The following is a 12486-nucleotide window of genomic DNA, read 5'->3' as shown; positions in this document are numbered from 1 at the left end:
TAATATAGTGAATGATAGGATCTCGATGGTTCTGTCTCTATAGGACAGTTAATATAGTGAATGATGGGATCTCGATGGTTCTGTCTCTATAGGACAGTTAATATAGTGAATGATAGGATCTCGATGGTTCTGTCACTATAGGACAGTTAATATAGTGAATGATAGGATCTCGATGGTTCTGTCTCTATAGGACAGTTAATATAGTGAATGATAGGATCTCGATGGTTCTGTCTCTATAGGACAGATATAGTGAATGATAGGATCTCGATGGTTCTGTCTCTATAGGACAGTTATAGTGAATGATAGGATCTCGATGGTTCTGTTAATATAGTGAATGATAGGATCTCGATGGTTCTGTTAACATAGTGAATGATGGGATCTCGATGGTTCTGTTAATATAGTGAATGATAGGATCTCGATGGTTCTGTTAATATAGTGAATGATAGGATCTCGATGGTTCTGTTAACATAGTGAATGATAGGATCTCGATGGTTCTGTCTCTATAGGACAGTTAATATAGTGAATGATAGGATCTTGATGGTTCTGTTAATATAGTGAATGATAGGATCTCGATGGTTCTGTTAACATAGTGAATGATAGGATCTCGATGGTTCTGTTAATATAGTGAATGATAGGATCTCGATGGTTCTGTTAATATAGTGAATGATAGGATCTTGATGGTTCTGTCTCTATAGGACAGTTAATATAGTGAATGATAGGATCTCGGTGGTTCTGTCTCTATAGGACAGTTAATATAGTGAATGATAGGATCTCGATGGTTCTGTTAATATAGTGAATGATAGGATCTCGATGGTTCTGTTAACATAGTGAATGATAGGATCTCGATGGTTCTGTTAATATAGTGAATGATAGGATCTCGATGGTTCTGTTAATATAGTGAATGATAGGATCTCGATGGTTCTGTCTCTATAGGACCGTTAATATAGTGAATGATAGGATCTCGATGGTTCTGTTAATATAGTGAATGATAGGATCTCGATGGTTCTGTTAATATAGTGAATGATAGGATCTCAATGGTTCTGTTAACATAGTGAATGATAGGATCTCGATGGTTCTGTCTCTATAGGACAGTTAATATAGTGAATGATAGGATCTCGATGGTTCTGTTAATATAGTGAATGATAGGATCTCGGTGGTTCTGTTAACATAGTGAATGATAGGATCTCGATGGTTCTGTCTCTATAGGACAGTTAATATAGTGAATGATAGGATCTCGATGGTTCTGTTAATATAGTGAATGATAGGATCTCGATGGTTCTGTCTCTATAGGACAGTTAATATAGTGAATGATAGGATCTCAATGGTTCTGTCTCTATAGGACAGTTAATATAGTGAATGATAGGATCTCGATGGTTCTGTCTCTATAGGACAGTTAATATAGTGAATGATAGGATCTCGATGGTTCTGTTAATATAGTGAATGATAGGATCTCGATGGTTCTGTTAACATAGTGAATGATAGGATCTCGATGGTTCTGTCTCTATAGGACAGTTAATATAGTGAATGATAGGATCTCGATGGTTCTGTTAATATAGTGAATGATAGGATCTCGATGGTTCTGTCTCTATAGGACAGTTAATATAGTGAATGATAGGATCTCAATGGTTCTGTCTCTATAGGACAGTTAATATAGTGAACGATAGGACCTCGATGGTTCTGTCTCTATAGGACAGTTAATATAGTGAATGATAGGATCTCAATGGTTCTGTCTCTATAGGACAGTTAATATAGTGAATGATAGGATCTTGATGGTTCTGTTAATATAGTGAATGATAGGATCTCGATGGTTCTGTTAATATAGTGAATGATGGGATCTCGATGGTTCTGTTAATATAGTGAATGATAGGATCTCGATGGTTCTGTTAATATAGTGAATGATAGGATCTCGATGGTTCTGCCTCTATAGGACAGTTATAGTGAATGATAGGATCTCGATGGTTCTGTCTCTATAGGACAGTTATAGTGAATGATGGGATCTCGATGGTTCTGTCACTATAGGACAGTTAATATAGTGAATGATAGGATCTCGATGGTTCTGTCTCTATAGGACAGTTAATATAGTGAATGATGGGATCTCGATGGTTCTGTCTCTATAGGACAGTTAATATAGTGAATGATAGGATCTCGATGGTTCTGTCACTATAGGACAGTTAATATAGTGAATGATAGGATCTCGATGGTTCTGTCACTATAGGACAGTTAATATAGTGAATGATGGGATCTCGATGGTTCTGTCTCTATAGGACAGTTAATATAGTGAATGATAGGATCTCGATGGTTCTGTTAATATAGTGAATTATAGGATCTCGATGGTTCTGTCTCTATAGGACAGTTAATATAGTGAATGATAGGATCTCAATGGTTCTGTCTCTATAGGACAGTTAATATAGTGAATGATAGGATCTCGATGGTTCTGTCTCTATAGGACAGTTAATATAGTGAATGATAGGATCTCGATGGTTCTGTTAATATAGTGAATGATAGGATCTCGATGGTTCTGTTAACATAGTGAATGATAGGATCTCGATGGTTCTGTCTCTATAGGACAGTTAATATAGTGAATGATAGGATCTCGATGGTTCTGTTAATATAGTGAATGATAGGATCTCGATGGTTCTGTCTCTATAGGACAGTTAATATAGTGAATGATAGGATCTCAATGGTTCTGTCTCTATAGGACAGTTAATATAGTGAATGATAGGATCTTGATGGTTCTGTTAATATAGTGAATGATAGGATCTCGATGGTTCTGTTAACATAGTGAATGATAGGATCTCAATGGTTCTGTTAATATAGTGAATGATAGGATCTCGATGGTTCTATTAACATAGTGAATGATAGGATCTCAGTGGTTCTGTCTCTATTGGACAGTTATAGTGAATGATGGGATCTCGATGGTTCTGTCACTATAGGACAGTTAATATAGTGAATGATAGGATCTCGATGGTTCTGTCTCTATAGGACAGTTAATATAGTGAATGATGGGATCTCGATGGTTCTGTCTCTATAGGACAGTTAATATGGTGAATGATGGGATCTCAATGGTTTTGTCTCTATAGGACAGGTAATATAGTGAATGATGGGATCTCGATGGTTCTGTCTCTGTAGGACAGTTAATATAGTGAATGATGGGATCTCGATGGTTCTGTCTCTATAGGACAGTTAATATAGTGAATGATAGGATCTCAATGGTTCTGTTAATATAGTGAATGATAGGATCTCAATGGTTCTGTCTCTATAGGACAGTTAATATAGTGAATGATAGGATCTCGATGGTTCTGTTAATATAGTGAATGATAGGATCTCGATGGTTCTGTTAATATAGTGAATGATAGGATCTCGATGGTTCTGTTAACATAGTGAATGATAGGATCTCGATGGTTCTGTCTCTATAGGACAGTTAATATAGTGAATGATAGGATCTCGATGGTTCTGTTAATATAGTGAATGATAGGATCTCGATGGTTCTGTCTCTATAGGACAGTTAATATAGTGAATGATAGGATCTCAATGGTTCTGTCTCTATAGGACAGTTAATATAGTGAATGATAGGATCTCGATGGTTCTGCCTCTATAGGACAGTTATAGTGAATGATAGGATCTCGATGGTTCTGTCTCTATAGGACAGTTATAGTGAATGATAGGATCTCGATGGTTCTGTCTCTATAGGACAGTTATAGTGAATGATAGGATCTCGATGGTTCTATTAACATAGTGAATGATAGGATCTCGATGGTTCTGCCTCTATAGGACAGTTATAGTGAATGATAGGATCTCGATGGTTCTGTCTCTATAGGACAGTTATAGTGAATGATAGGATCTCAATGGTTCTGTCTCTATAGGACAGTTATAGTGAATGATAGGATCTCGATGGTTCTGTCTCTATAGGACAGTTATAGTGAATGATGGGATCTCGATGGTTCTGTCTCTATAGGACAGTTAATATAGTGAATGATGGGATCTCGATGGTTTTGTCTCTATAGGACAGGTAATATAGTGAATGATGGGATCTCGATGGTTCTGTCTCTGTAGGACAGTTAATATAGTGAATGATGGGTTCTCGATGGTTCTGTCTCTGTAGGACAGTTAATATAGTGAATGATGGGATCTCGATGGTTCTGTCTCTGTAGGACAGTTAATATAGTGAATGATGGGATCTCGATGGTTCTGTCTCTATAGGACAGTTAATATAGTGAATGATGGGATCTCGATGGTTTTGTCTCTATAGGACAGGTAATATAGTGAATGATGGGATCTCGATGGTTCTGTCTCTGTAGGACAGTTAATATAGTGAATGATGGGTTCTCGATGGTTCTGTCACTATAGGACAGTTAATATAGTGAATGATGGGATCTCGATGGTTCTGTCTCTGTAGGACAGTTAATATAGTGAATGATGGGATCTCGATGGTTCTGTCTCTGTAGGACAGTTAATATAGTGAATGATGGGATCTCGATGGTTCTGTCTCTGTAGGAATGAGAAGTGTCACCTTCACTACACCACTGATTTCATCCACAAGCTGTATTCTGCCGAGGGGAAGGGCATCTTCGACTGTAGGGTCAACGTGCTGGGGCACCTCCAGCAGGTACGGAACGAACACAACCACACTGTTAAAATTCAACCTTATATTAAAAGGATGATGAGCTTGTTGATCAGGAAATTAGGGGATAGACGTAGATGATGTAGAATGTGAAGTGTATGAATGATCAAATATGGTTCCTAGAAGTTTTTCTTTCTGCTCTGAGATTAACTGATTTTTCTCTCACCTGACGTTCTAGGGAGGTGCACCAACACCCTTCGACAGAAACTGTGGCACCAAGCTGGGTGTGAAGGCTGTGCAGTGGCTCACAGAGAAGATGATCAACAACTTCAGACAAGGTACTGGATGCGTCTCGAATGGCACCCTATTCCCTACATAGTGCACTACTTTTGACTCGGGCCCATAGGACTCTGGTTAAAAGTAGTGAACTATGAAGGGAATAGGGTGCCACGGCTCTGGTTAAAGTAGTGAACTATGAAGGGAATAGAGTGCCAAGACTGGTTAAAGTAGTGAACTATGAAGGGAATAGGGTGCCAAGGCTCTGGTTAAAGTAGTGAACTATGAAGGGAATAGGGTGCCAAGACTGGTTAAAGTAGTGAACTATGAAGGGAATAGGGTGCCATGGCTCTGGTTAAAGTAGTGAACTATGAAGGGAATAGGGTGCCAAGGATCTGGTTAAAGTAGTGAACTATGAAGGGAATAGGGTGCCAAGGCTCTGGTTAAATTAGTGAACTATGAAGGGAATAGGGTGCCAAGACTGGTTAAAGTAGTGAACTATGAAGGGAATAGGGTGCCAAGGATCTGGTTAAAGTAGTGAACTATGAAGACACTATAAGAGGAGGAGCTTTATCTCTGATTCAACAACATGTAGCCGTGGAAACAGGGTGGTAGATATATAATGGTTATCTCCTCGTCAACTTCTACCATTCCAGGTCGTGTGTTCGTCAACGCCCCAGACACAGCGTCTGTCATCGGCTTCAGTAAGAAGGTCCTGTCCTTCATCCCTGTGACTGAACTTAAGGCACAGACTGACTTTGAGTGAGTAGAGTACCACAGCTGTTGTCCATCTATCCAAACCTGTTGTCATGAAGTGCTTTACAATGTGGTTTTTAGAGTGTATGTTATTTTAGTCTCTAAGCAGGCAGTAAAATTTCTCTTCCACCCCCTCCCCCCGTAGGCACCGGATGCCCAAGGTCCAGTGGTGGCAGAACCTGCATCAGATTCTGAAGATGTTGGCCAAGCACCAGACTAGCTTCAGCGAGTACGTCCCTGGAGAGATAGAACATGTGACCCGACGCTCTCTCAGCATCGACACTGGCTTCTAGAACACATATTAACCCTGGACTGTAGACACCGGCTTCTAGAACACACACTAACCCTGGACTGTAGACACCGGCTTCTAGAACACATACTAACCCTGGACTGTAGACACCGGCTTCTAGAACACACACTAACCCTGGACTGTAGACACCGGCTTCTAGAACACACACTAACCCTGGACTGTAGACACCGGCTTCTAGAACACACACTAACCCTGGACTGTAGACACCGGCTTCTAGAACACACACTAACCCTGGACTGTAGACACCGGCTTCTAGAACACATATTAACCCTGGACTGTAGACACCGGCTTCTAGAACACACACTAACCCTGGACTGTAGACACCGGCTTCTAGAACACATACTAACCCTGGACTGTAGACACCGGCTTCTAGAACACACACTAACCCTGGACTGTAGACACCGGCTTCTAAGCACTGGGCTCCAACCCTGGAATGTCACTCCCAACTTGTCTGTCTTCCCTGTTTATCTAAAGAGGGGCCCTTATATCTGTACTGTGTCTGAGACTACCTAGACATCAGGTCCTTATATCTGTACTGTGTCTGAGACTACCTAGACATCAGGTCCTTATATCTGTACTGTGTCTGAGACTACCTAGACATCAGGTCCTTATATCTGTACTGTGTCTGAGACTACCTAGACATCAGGTCCTTATATCTGTAATGTGTCTGAGACTACCTAGACATCAGGTCCTTATATCTGTACTGTGTCTGAGACTACCTAGACATCAGGTCCTTATATCAGGCTATGCTGGTCACTAGTTGGTCTGTACTGGTTTAAAGGCTATGCTGGTCACTAGTTGGTCTATACTGGTTTAAAGGCTATGCTGGTCACTAGTTGGTCTGTACTGGTTTAAAGGCTATGCTGGTCACTAGTTGGTCTATACTGGTTTAAAGGCTATGCTGGTCACTAGTTGGTCTATACTGGTTTAAAGGCTATGCTGGTCACTAGTTGGTCTATACTGGTTTAAAGGCTATGCTGGTCACTAGTTGGTCTATACTGGTTTAAAGGCTATGCTGGTCACTAGTTGGTCTATACTGGTTTAAAGGCTATGCTGGTCACTAGTTGGTCTATACTGGTTTAAAGGCTATGCTGGTCACTAGTTGGTCTATACTGGTTTAAAGGCTATGCTGGTCACTAGTTGGTCTATACTGGTTTAAAGGCTATGCTGGTCACTAGTTGGTCTATACTGGTTTAAAGGCTATGCTGGTCACTAGTTGGTCTATACTGGTTTAAAGGCTATACTGGTCACTAGTTGGTCTATACTGGTTTAAAGGCTATGCTGGTCACTAGTTGGTCTATACTGGTTTAAAGGCTATGCTGGTCACTAGTTGGTCTATACTGGTTTATTCTTTGCCATTGTAATGAGAATGTTGTGGTTGTGTTGTGCGACAATCCATCTGTTTTGTCATCTTGTGTGCCTTGTCATGTGTGTTCCTTGTCATGTGTGTTCCTTGTCATGTGTGTGCCTTGTCATGTGTGTGCCTTGTCATGTGTGTGCCTTGTCATGTGTGTGCCTTGTCATGTGTGTGCCTTGTCATGTGTGTTCCTTGTCATGTGTGTTCCTTGTCATGTGTGTGTGCCTTGTCATGTGTGTTCCTTGTCATGTGTGTGCCTTGTCATGTGTGTGCCTTGTCATGTGTGTGCCTTGTCATGTGTGTGCCTTGTCATGTGTGTGCCTTGTAATGTGTGTTCCTTGTCATGTGTGTGCCTTGTCATGTGTGTGCCTTGTCATGTGTGCCTTGTCATGTGTGTGCCTTGTCATGTGTGTGCCTTGTCATGTGTGTGCCTTGTCATGTGTGCCTTGTCATGTGTGTGCCTTGTCATCTGTGTTTGTCATGTGTGTGCCTTGTCATGTGTGTGCCTTGTCATGTGTGTTCCTTGTCATGTGTGTGCCTTGTCATGTGTGTGCCTTGTCATGTGTGTGCCTTGTCATGTGTGTGCCTTGTCATGTGTGTGCCTTGTCATGTGTGTGCCTTGTCATGTGTGTGCCTTGTCATGTGTGTGCCTTGTCATGTGTGTGCCTTGTCATGTGTGTTCCTTGTCATGTGTGTGCCTTGTCATGTGTGTTCCTTGTCATGTGTGTGCCTTGTCATGTGTGTTCCTTGTCATGTGTGTGCCTTGTCATGTGTGTTCCTTGTCATGTGTGTTCCTTGTCGTGTGTGTTCCTTGTCGTGTGTGTGCCTTGTCGTGTTGTCATGTGTGTGTGCCTTGTCGTGTGTGTGCCTTGTCGTGTGTGTGCCTTGTCGTGTGTGTGCCTTGTCGTGTGTGTGCCTTGTCGTGTGTGTGCCTTGTCGTGTGTGTGCCTTGTCGTGTGTGTGCCTTGTCGTGTGTTTGCCTTGTCATGTGTGTGCCTTGTCATGTGTGTGCCTTGTCATGTGTGTGCCTTGTCATGTGTGTTCCTTGTCATGTGTGTGCCTTGTCATGTGTGTGCCTTGTCATGTGTGTGCCTTGTCATGTGTGTGCCTTGTCATGTGTGTGCCTTGTCATGTGTGTGCCTACATGTAATCCTGAACAAATCACTGACGCCTATACAGTCAATGTAGAACACTGGAAATCAGCTATTACTATTCTGGATGTGTCTGTCTGTACAAGATGTTAAGAATAGCAATAGTTGCCAAAATATAAATGTGAATTAATGTCATTGTGATTAAAGATGCAATATAAAGTAACGTCATAAATAAAAACATTTGAAAGTTCTTCTCAGATTATCTGATTTTATTTTAAATATAAATATAAATACAACTGCGTTTTGAATTCTGTATGTTAACAATCATTTATAAATAAGTATGTATATGTTTCAATGAAAGATGGACCACTGAAGTCTGTATTTAGCTGGTACTGTATCATTGTTGACCACTAAAAGATCACGCCCCTCTCAGAGAGAGGGACACAGCTGCATGTAAGCTCTCACAATTTTCAATGTTTTTATTTTATTTATTTTTTTACAAAAGGTTAGATTTGGAGTTGGATAAACTTTCGGCAGGGACATATGCAGGATGCTACCCTCCACAGCATGGCCTTTCGCTCCAGATCAAAACTCATAACCTACAACTCATATTTGACCCAAATTAACCGGAGAGATTATCGCTTCAAAGGTTTCCTTTTTCCAAGCTACACCGACGGTGCTTTAGCTAACAAACAACAGAGACCAAAGGACACCATCCAACCTGGAACTGAGCTGCCAGGCTTGAAAGGACAGACCAGATACAACTTCCATTAGCACCGAGGTGTGAAGTAAAAGGTGTCGAGGCCTTTGGGCCCAACAAGTGGCAGGAGTCTTTGACGCGCCCTCTGAAGCACCCTCCTGTTTAAGACCATTCACTGGCATTTTCTACAAGAAATCTGCCTCCAGAAATATAAGCTTCCCCCAAGTGGGTGTGACACCTACTCCCATTACCTGCTACACTGCTGCTTGGATTCCACCTGGCGATCTGTTCACCGTCTGCCCTGGTCTGTCTCCCCCTGTCTGGTACAGGTACCTCCACCACACTCACCTCTCTCTCCCTGGTCTGTCTCCCCCTGTCTGGTACAGGTACCCCACCACACTCACCTCTCTCTCCCTGGTCTGTCTCCCCCTGTCTGGTACAGGTACCCCACCACACTCACCCCTCTCTCCCTGGCCTGTCTCCCCCTTTCTGGAACAGGTACAGCCACCACACTTCCCCCTTTTTCCCGAGCTTTCGCTCACCTCTAGCACACACACCTGTTGGGGTGAGTGGCTCTGAACTTACAATGGCTAGCCCCAAGTCGTTATATATTAAAAACATGTATTTTGCTATTTGCTTCATGACTCCTGCATGCTTAGTTGACTACAAACTTTCTTTACCCAACCGTGGGATAGACTGTTTGTTACCACACTCGGGACTCTGACTCTCTATTGGTTACACAGACTGTTTGTTCCCTGACTCTCATTACACAGACTGTTTGACTCGGGACTCTGACTCTCTATTGGTTACACAGACTGTTTGTTCTTGAGACTCTTGGCAGACTCCCATCCTATTCTAACCACCTCTCACCAGCTTTGTATTCATGTTACCTGATGAAATTGCTGTACAACATAATCTTTTTGCCATCTGATGCACATTCAGATGTCATAAATCAACACAGCAGATCTCTCCCTGTCCTCTGCCGTGCCTTGATTATATTACTGTTGATGATATCTGGAAATGTGCATGTACACCCTGGCCCATCTACTGTTGCTAGCCTCAATTCTGACTTGTGCTCTGATATCTGCTTCACTGATTTCTGCTCATGTAAAAGCCTGGGTTTTCTGCACGTTAACGCTAGAAGCTTATTACCTAGAATGGATCAATTAAACGTTTGGGTTCACAGCTCCAATCCAGATGTGTTGGTCTTTACTGAGACATGGTTAACTTCCCACCTGGCCAACATCTGGTGAAATTGCATTGTGTGAAAATCAAAAATACTAAATTCAAATATTTAACATTCTTAAAAATGTGTTATACATCAAAATCAAGCTTAACATCTTGTTAATCCAGCCGCTGTGTCAGATTTCAAAAAGGCTTTATGGCGAAAGCACACCATGCGATTATCAGAGGCCCTGCTTATAAACACATGAAAATCTTTTTTCAACCGGGCAGGTGCGACACAAAAGTCAGAAATAACGATATAATTAATGTCTTACCTTTTGAAGATCTTCTTCTGTTGGCACTCCAAAATGTCCCAGAAACATCACAAATGGTCCTTTTGCTCGATAATGTCCTTCTTTATGTCCCAAAAATGTCCATTTATTTGGTGCGTTTGATTCAGAAATACACCGGTTTCAACTCGCCCAACATGACTACAAAGTATCTAATAAGTTACCTGTAAACTTGGTCCAAACATTTCAAACAATGTTCCTAATCCAACCTCCGGTACCCTAAAACATAAATAGTCAATCAAATTTAAAACGGAATTAACTGTTTCTAATACCGGATAAAAACAACGTGGAGCACGCTCCTGTTCACGCGCACCAAACAGTAGAGTCCACCTGGAGTGACACTTACAATGAATAGGACTACTTCTTCATTTCTCAAAAGAAAAACATTGAACAATTTCTAGACTGTTGACATCTAGTGGAAGCCATAGGAACTGCAACCAGGTTCCTAACAATAAGGGAGTCCCATAGAAAACTATTGGAAAATCCTATGACCTCAATTTTTTTCCCCCTGGATGGTTTGTCCTCTGGTTTTCACCTACCAAATCAGTTCTGTTACACTCACAGGCATGATTTTAATAGTTTTAGAAACTTCAGAGTGTTCTCTATCTATATGCATATCCTAGCTTCTGGGCCTGAGTAACAGGCAGTTTACTTTGGGCACTGTAACGGCTCTCTTCTATCTCCTCCTCTGACGAAGAGGTGGAACAAGGATCGGACCAAAATGCAGCGTGATGATGATTCATGATATATTTTAATAAAGAAAAAACTATACATGCATAAACTACAAAAATAATGAAATGAAATAATGAAAACCGAAACAGCCCTATCTGGTGCAAACACAGAGACAGGAACAATCACCCACAAAACACTCACAGAATATGGCTGCCTAAATATGGTTCCCAATCAGAGACAATGATAAATCACCTAACTCTGATTGAGAACCGCCTCAGGCAGCCATAGACTACGTAGACACCCCACAAAGCCCCAAGACAAAAACACACCACAATAACCCATGTCACACCCTGGCCTGACCGAAATAAAATGAAGAATAAACATAATATATTTCGACCAGGGCGTGACAGAACCCCCCTAAGGGACTCCCGGACGCACATCAAAACAATAGGGAGGGTCCGGGTGGGCGTCTGTCCATGGTGGCGGCTCTGGCTCCGGCGCGGCACCCCACTCTATAAATGTCTTAGTCCCCCTTCCTCGCGTCCTAGGATAGTCCACCCTCGCCGCCGACCATGGCCTAGTAGTCCTCACCCGGAACCCCACTGGACTGAGGGTCAGCTCGGGGCTGAGGGTCAGCTCGGGGCTGAGGGTCAGCTCAGGGGCTGAGGGGCAGCTCGGGACTGGGTGTTATTACTGCCTCTGAGGGTTTAGAGCTTGAGGTAGTCACCTCATACAAGTACTTGGGAGTATGGCTAGACGGTACACTGTCCTTCTCTCAGCACATATCAAAGCTGCAGGCTAAGGTTAAATCTAGACTTGGTTTCCTCTATCGTAATCGCTCCTCTTTCAACCCAGCTGCCAAACTAAGACCATCCTACCCATGCTAGATTACAGAGACATAATTTATAGATCAGCAGGTAGGGGTGCTCTCGAGCGGCTACATGTTCTTTACCATTCGGCCATCAGATTTGCCTCCAATGCTCCTTACAGGACACATCACTGCTCTCTATACTCCTCTGTAAACTGGTTATCTCTGTATACCTGTCGCAAGACCCACTAGTTGATGCTTATTTATTAAACCCTCTTAGGCCTCACTCCCCCCTATCTGAGATATCTACTGCAGCCCTCAGCCTCCACATACAACACCCGTTCTGCCAGTCACATTCTGTTAAAGCTCCCCAACGCACACACATCCCTGGGTCGCTCCTCTTTTCAGTTTGCTGCAGTTAGCGACTGGAACGAGCAGCAA

General features: G+C 42.2%; 1 protein-coding gene across 1 annotated transcript in view; it reads left to right on the top strand.

Moving 5' to 3' along the window:
- The window catches only part of pfkla (phosphofructokinase, liver a), a 72049-nt gene extending 65322 nt beyond the window's left edge, over positions 1 to 6727 (top strand). The window contains 5 exon segments of the mRNA XM_052523299.1: positions 4495 to 4606; positions 4800 to 4899; positions 5494 to 5599; positions 5739 to 6549; positions 6592 to 6727. Of these exon segments, the coding sequence (XP_052379259.1) occupies positions 4495 to 4606; positions 4800 to 4899; positions 5494 to 5599; positions 5739 to 5886 (466 nt within the window). The 3' untranslated portion in view covers positions 5887 to 6549; positions 6592 to 6727.
- Positions 6728 to 12486: the final 5759 nt, after the last annotated feature.

This window comes from Oncorhynchus keta, chromosome 7 (assembly GCF_023373465.1).
Source record: "Oncorhynchus keta strain PuntledgeMale-10-30-2019 chromosome 7, Oket_V2, whole genome shotgun sequence".
In the NCBI taxonomy this organism is placed as follows: domain Eukaryota; kingdom Metazoa; phylum Chordata; class Actinopteri; order Salmoniformes; family Salmonidae; genus Oncorhynchus; species Oncorhynchus keta.
The sequence above is the reverse complement of the archived record's forward strand: the minus strand, read 5'-3'. Positions and strand labels throughout refer to the sequence as shown.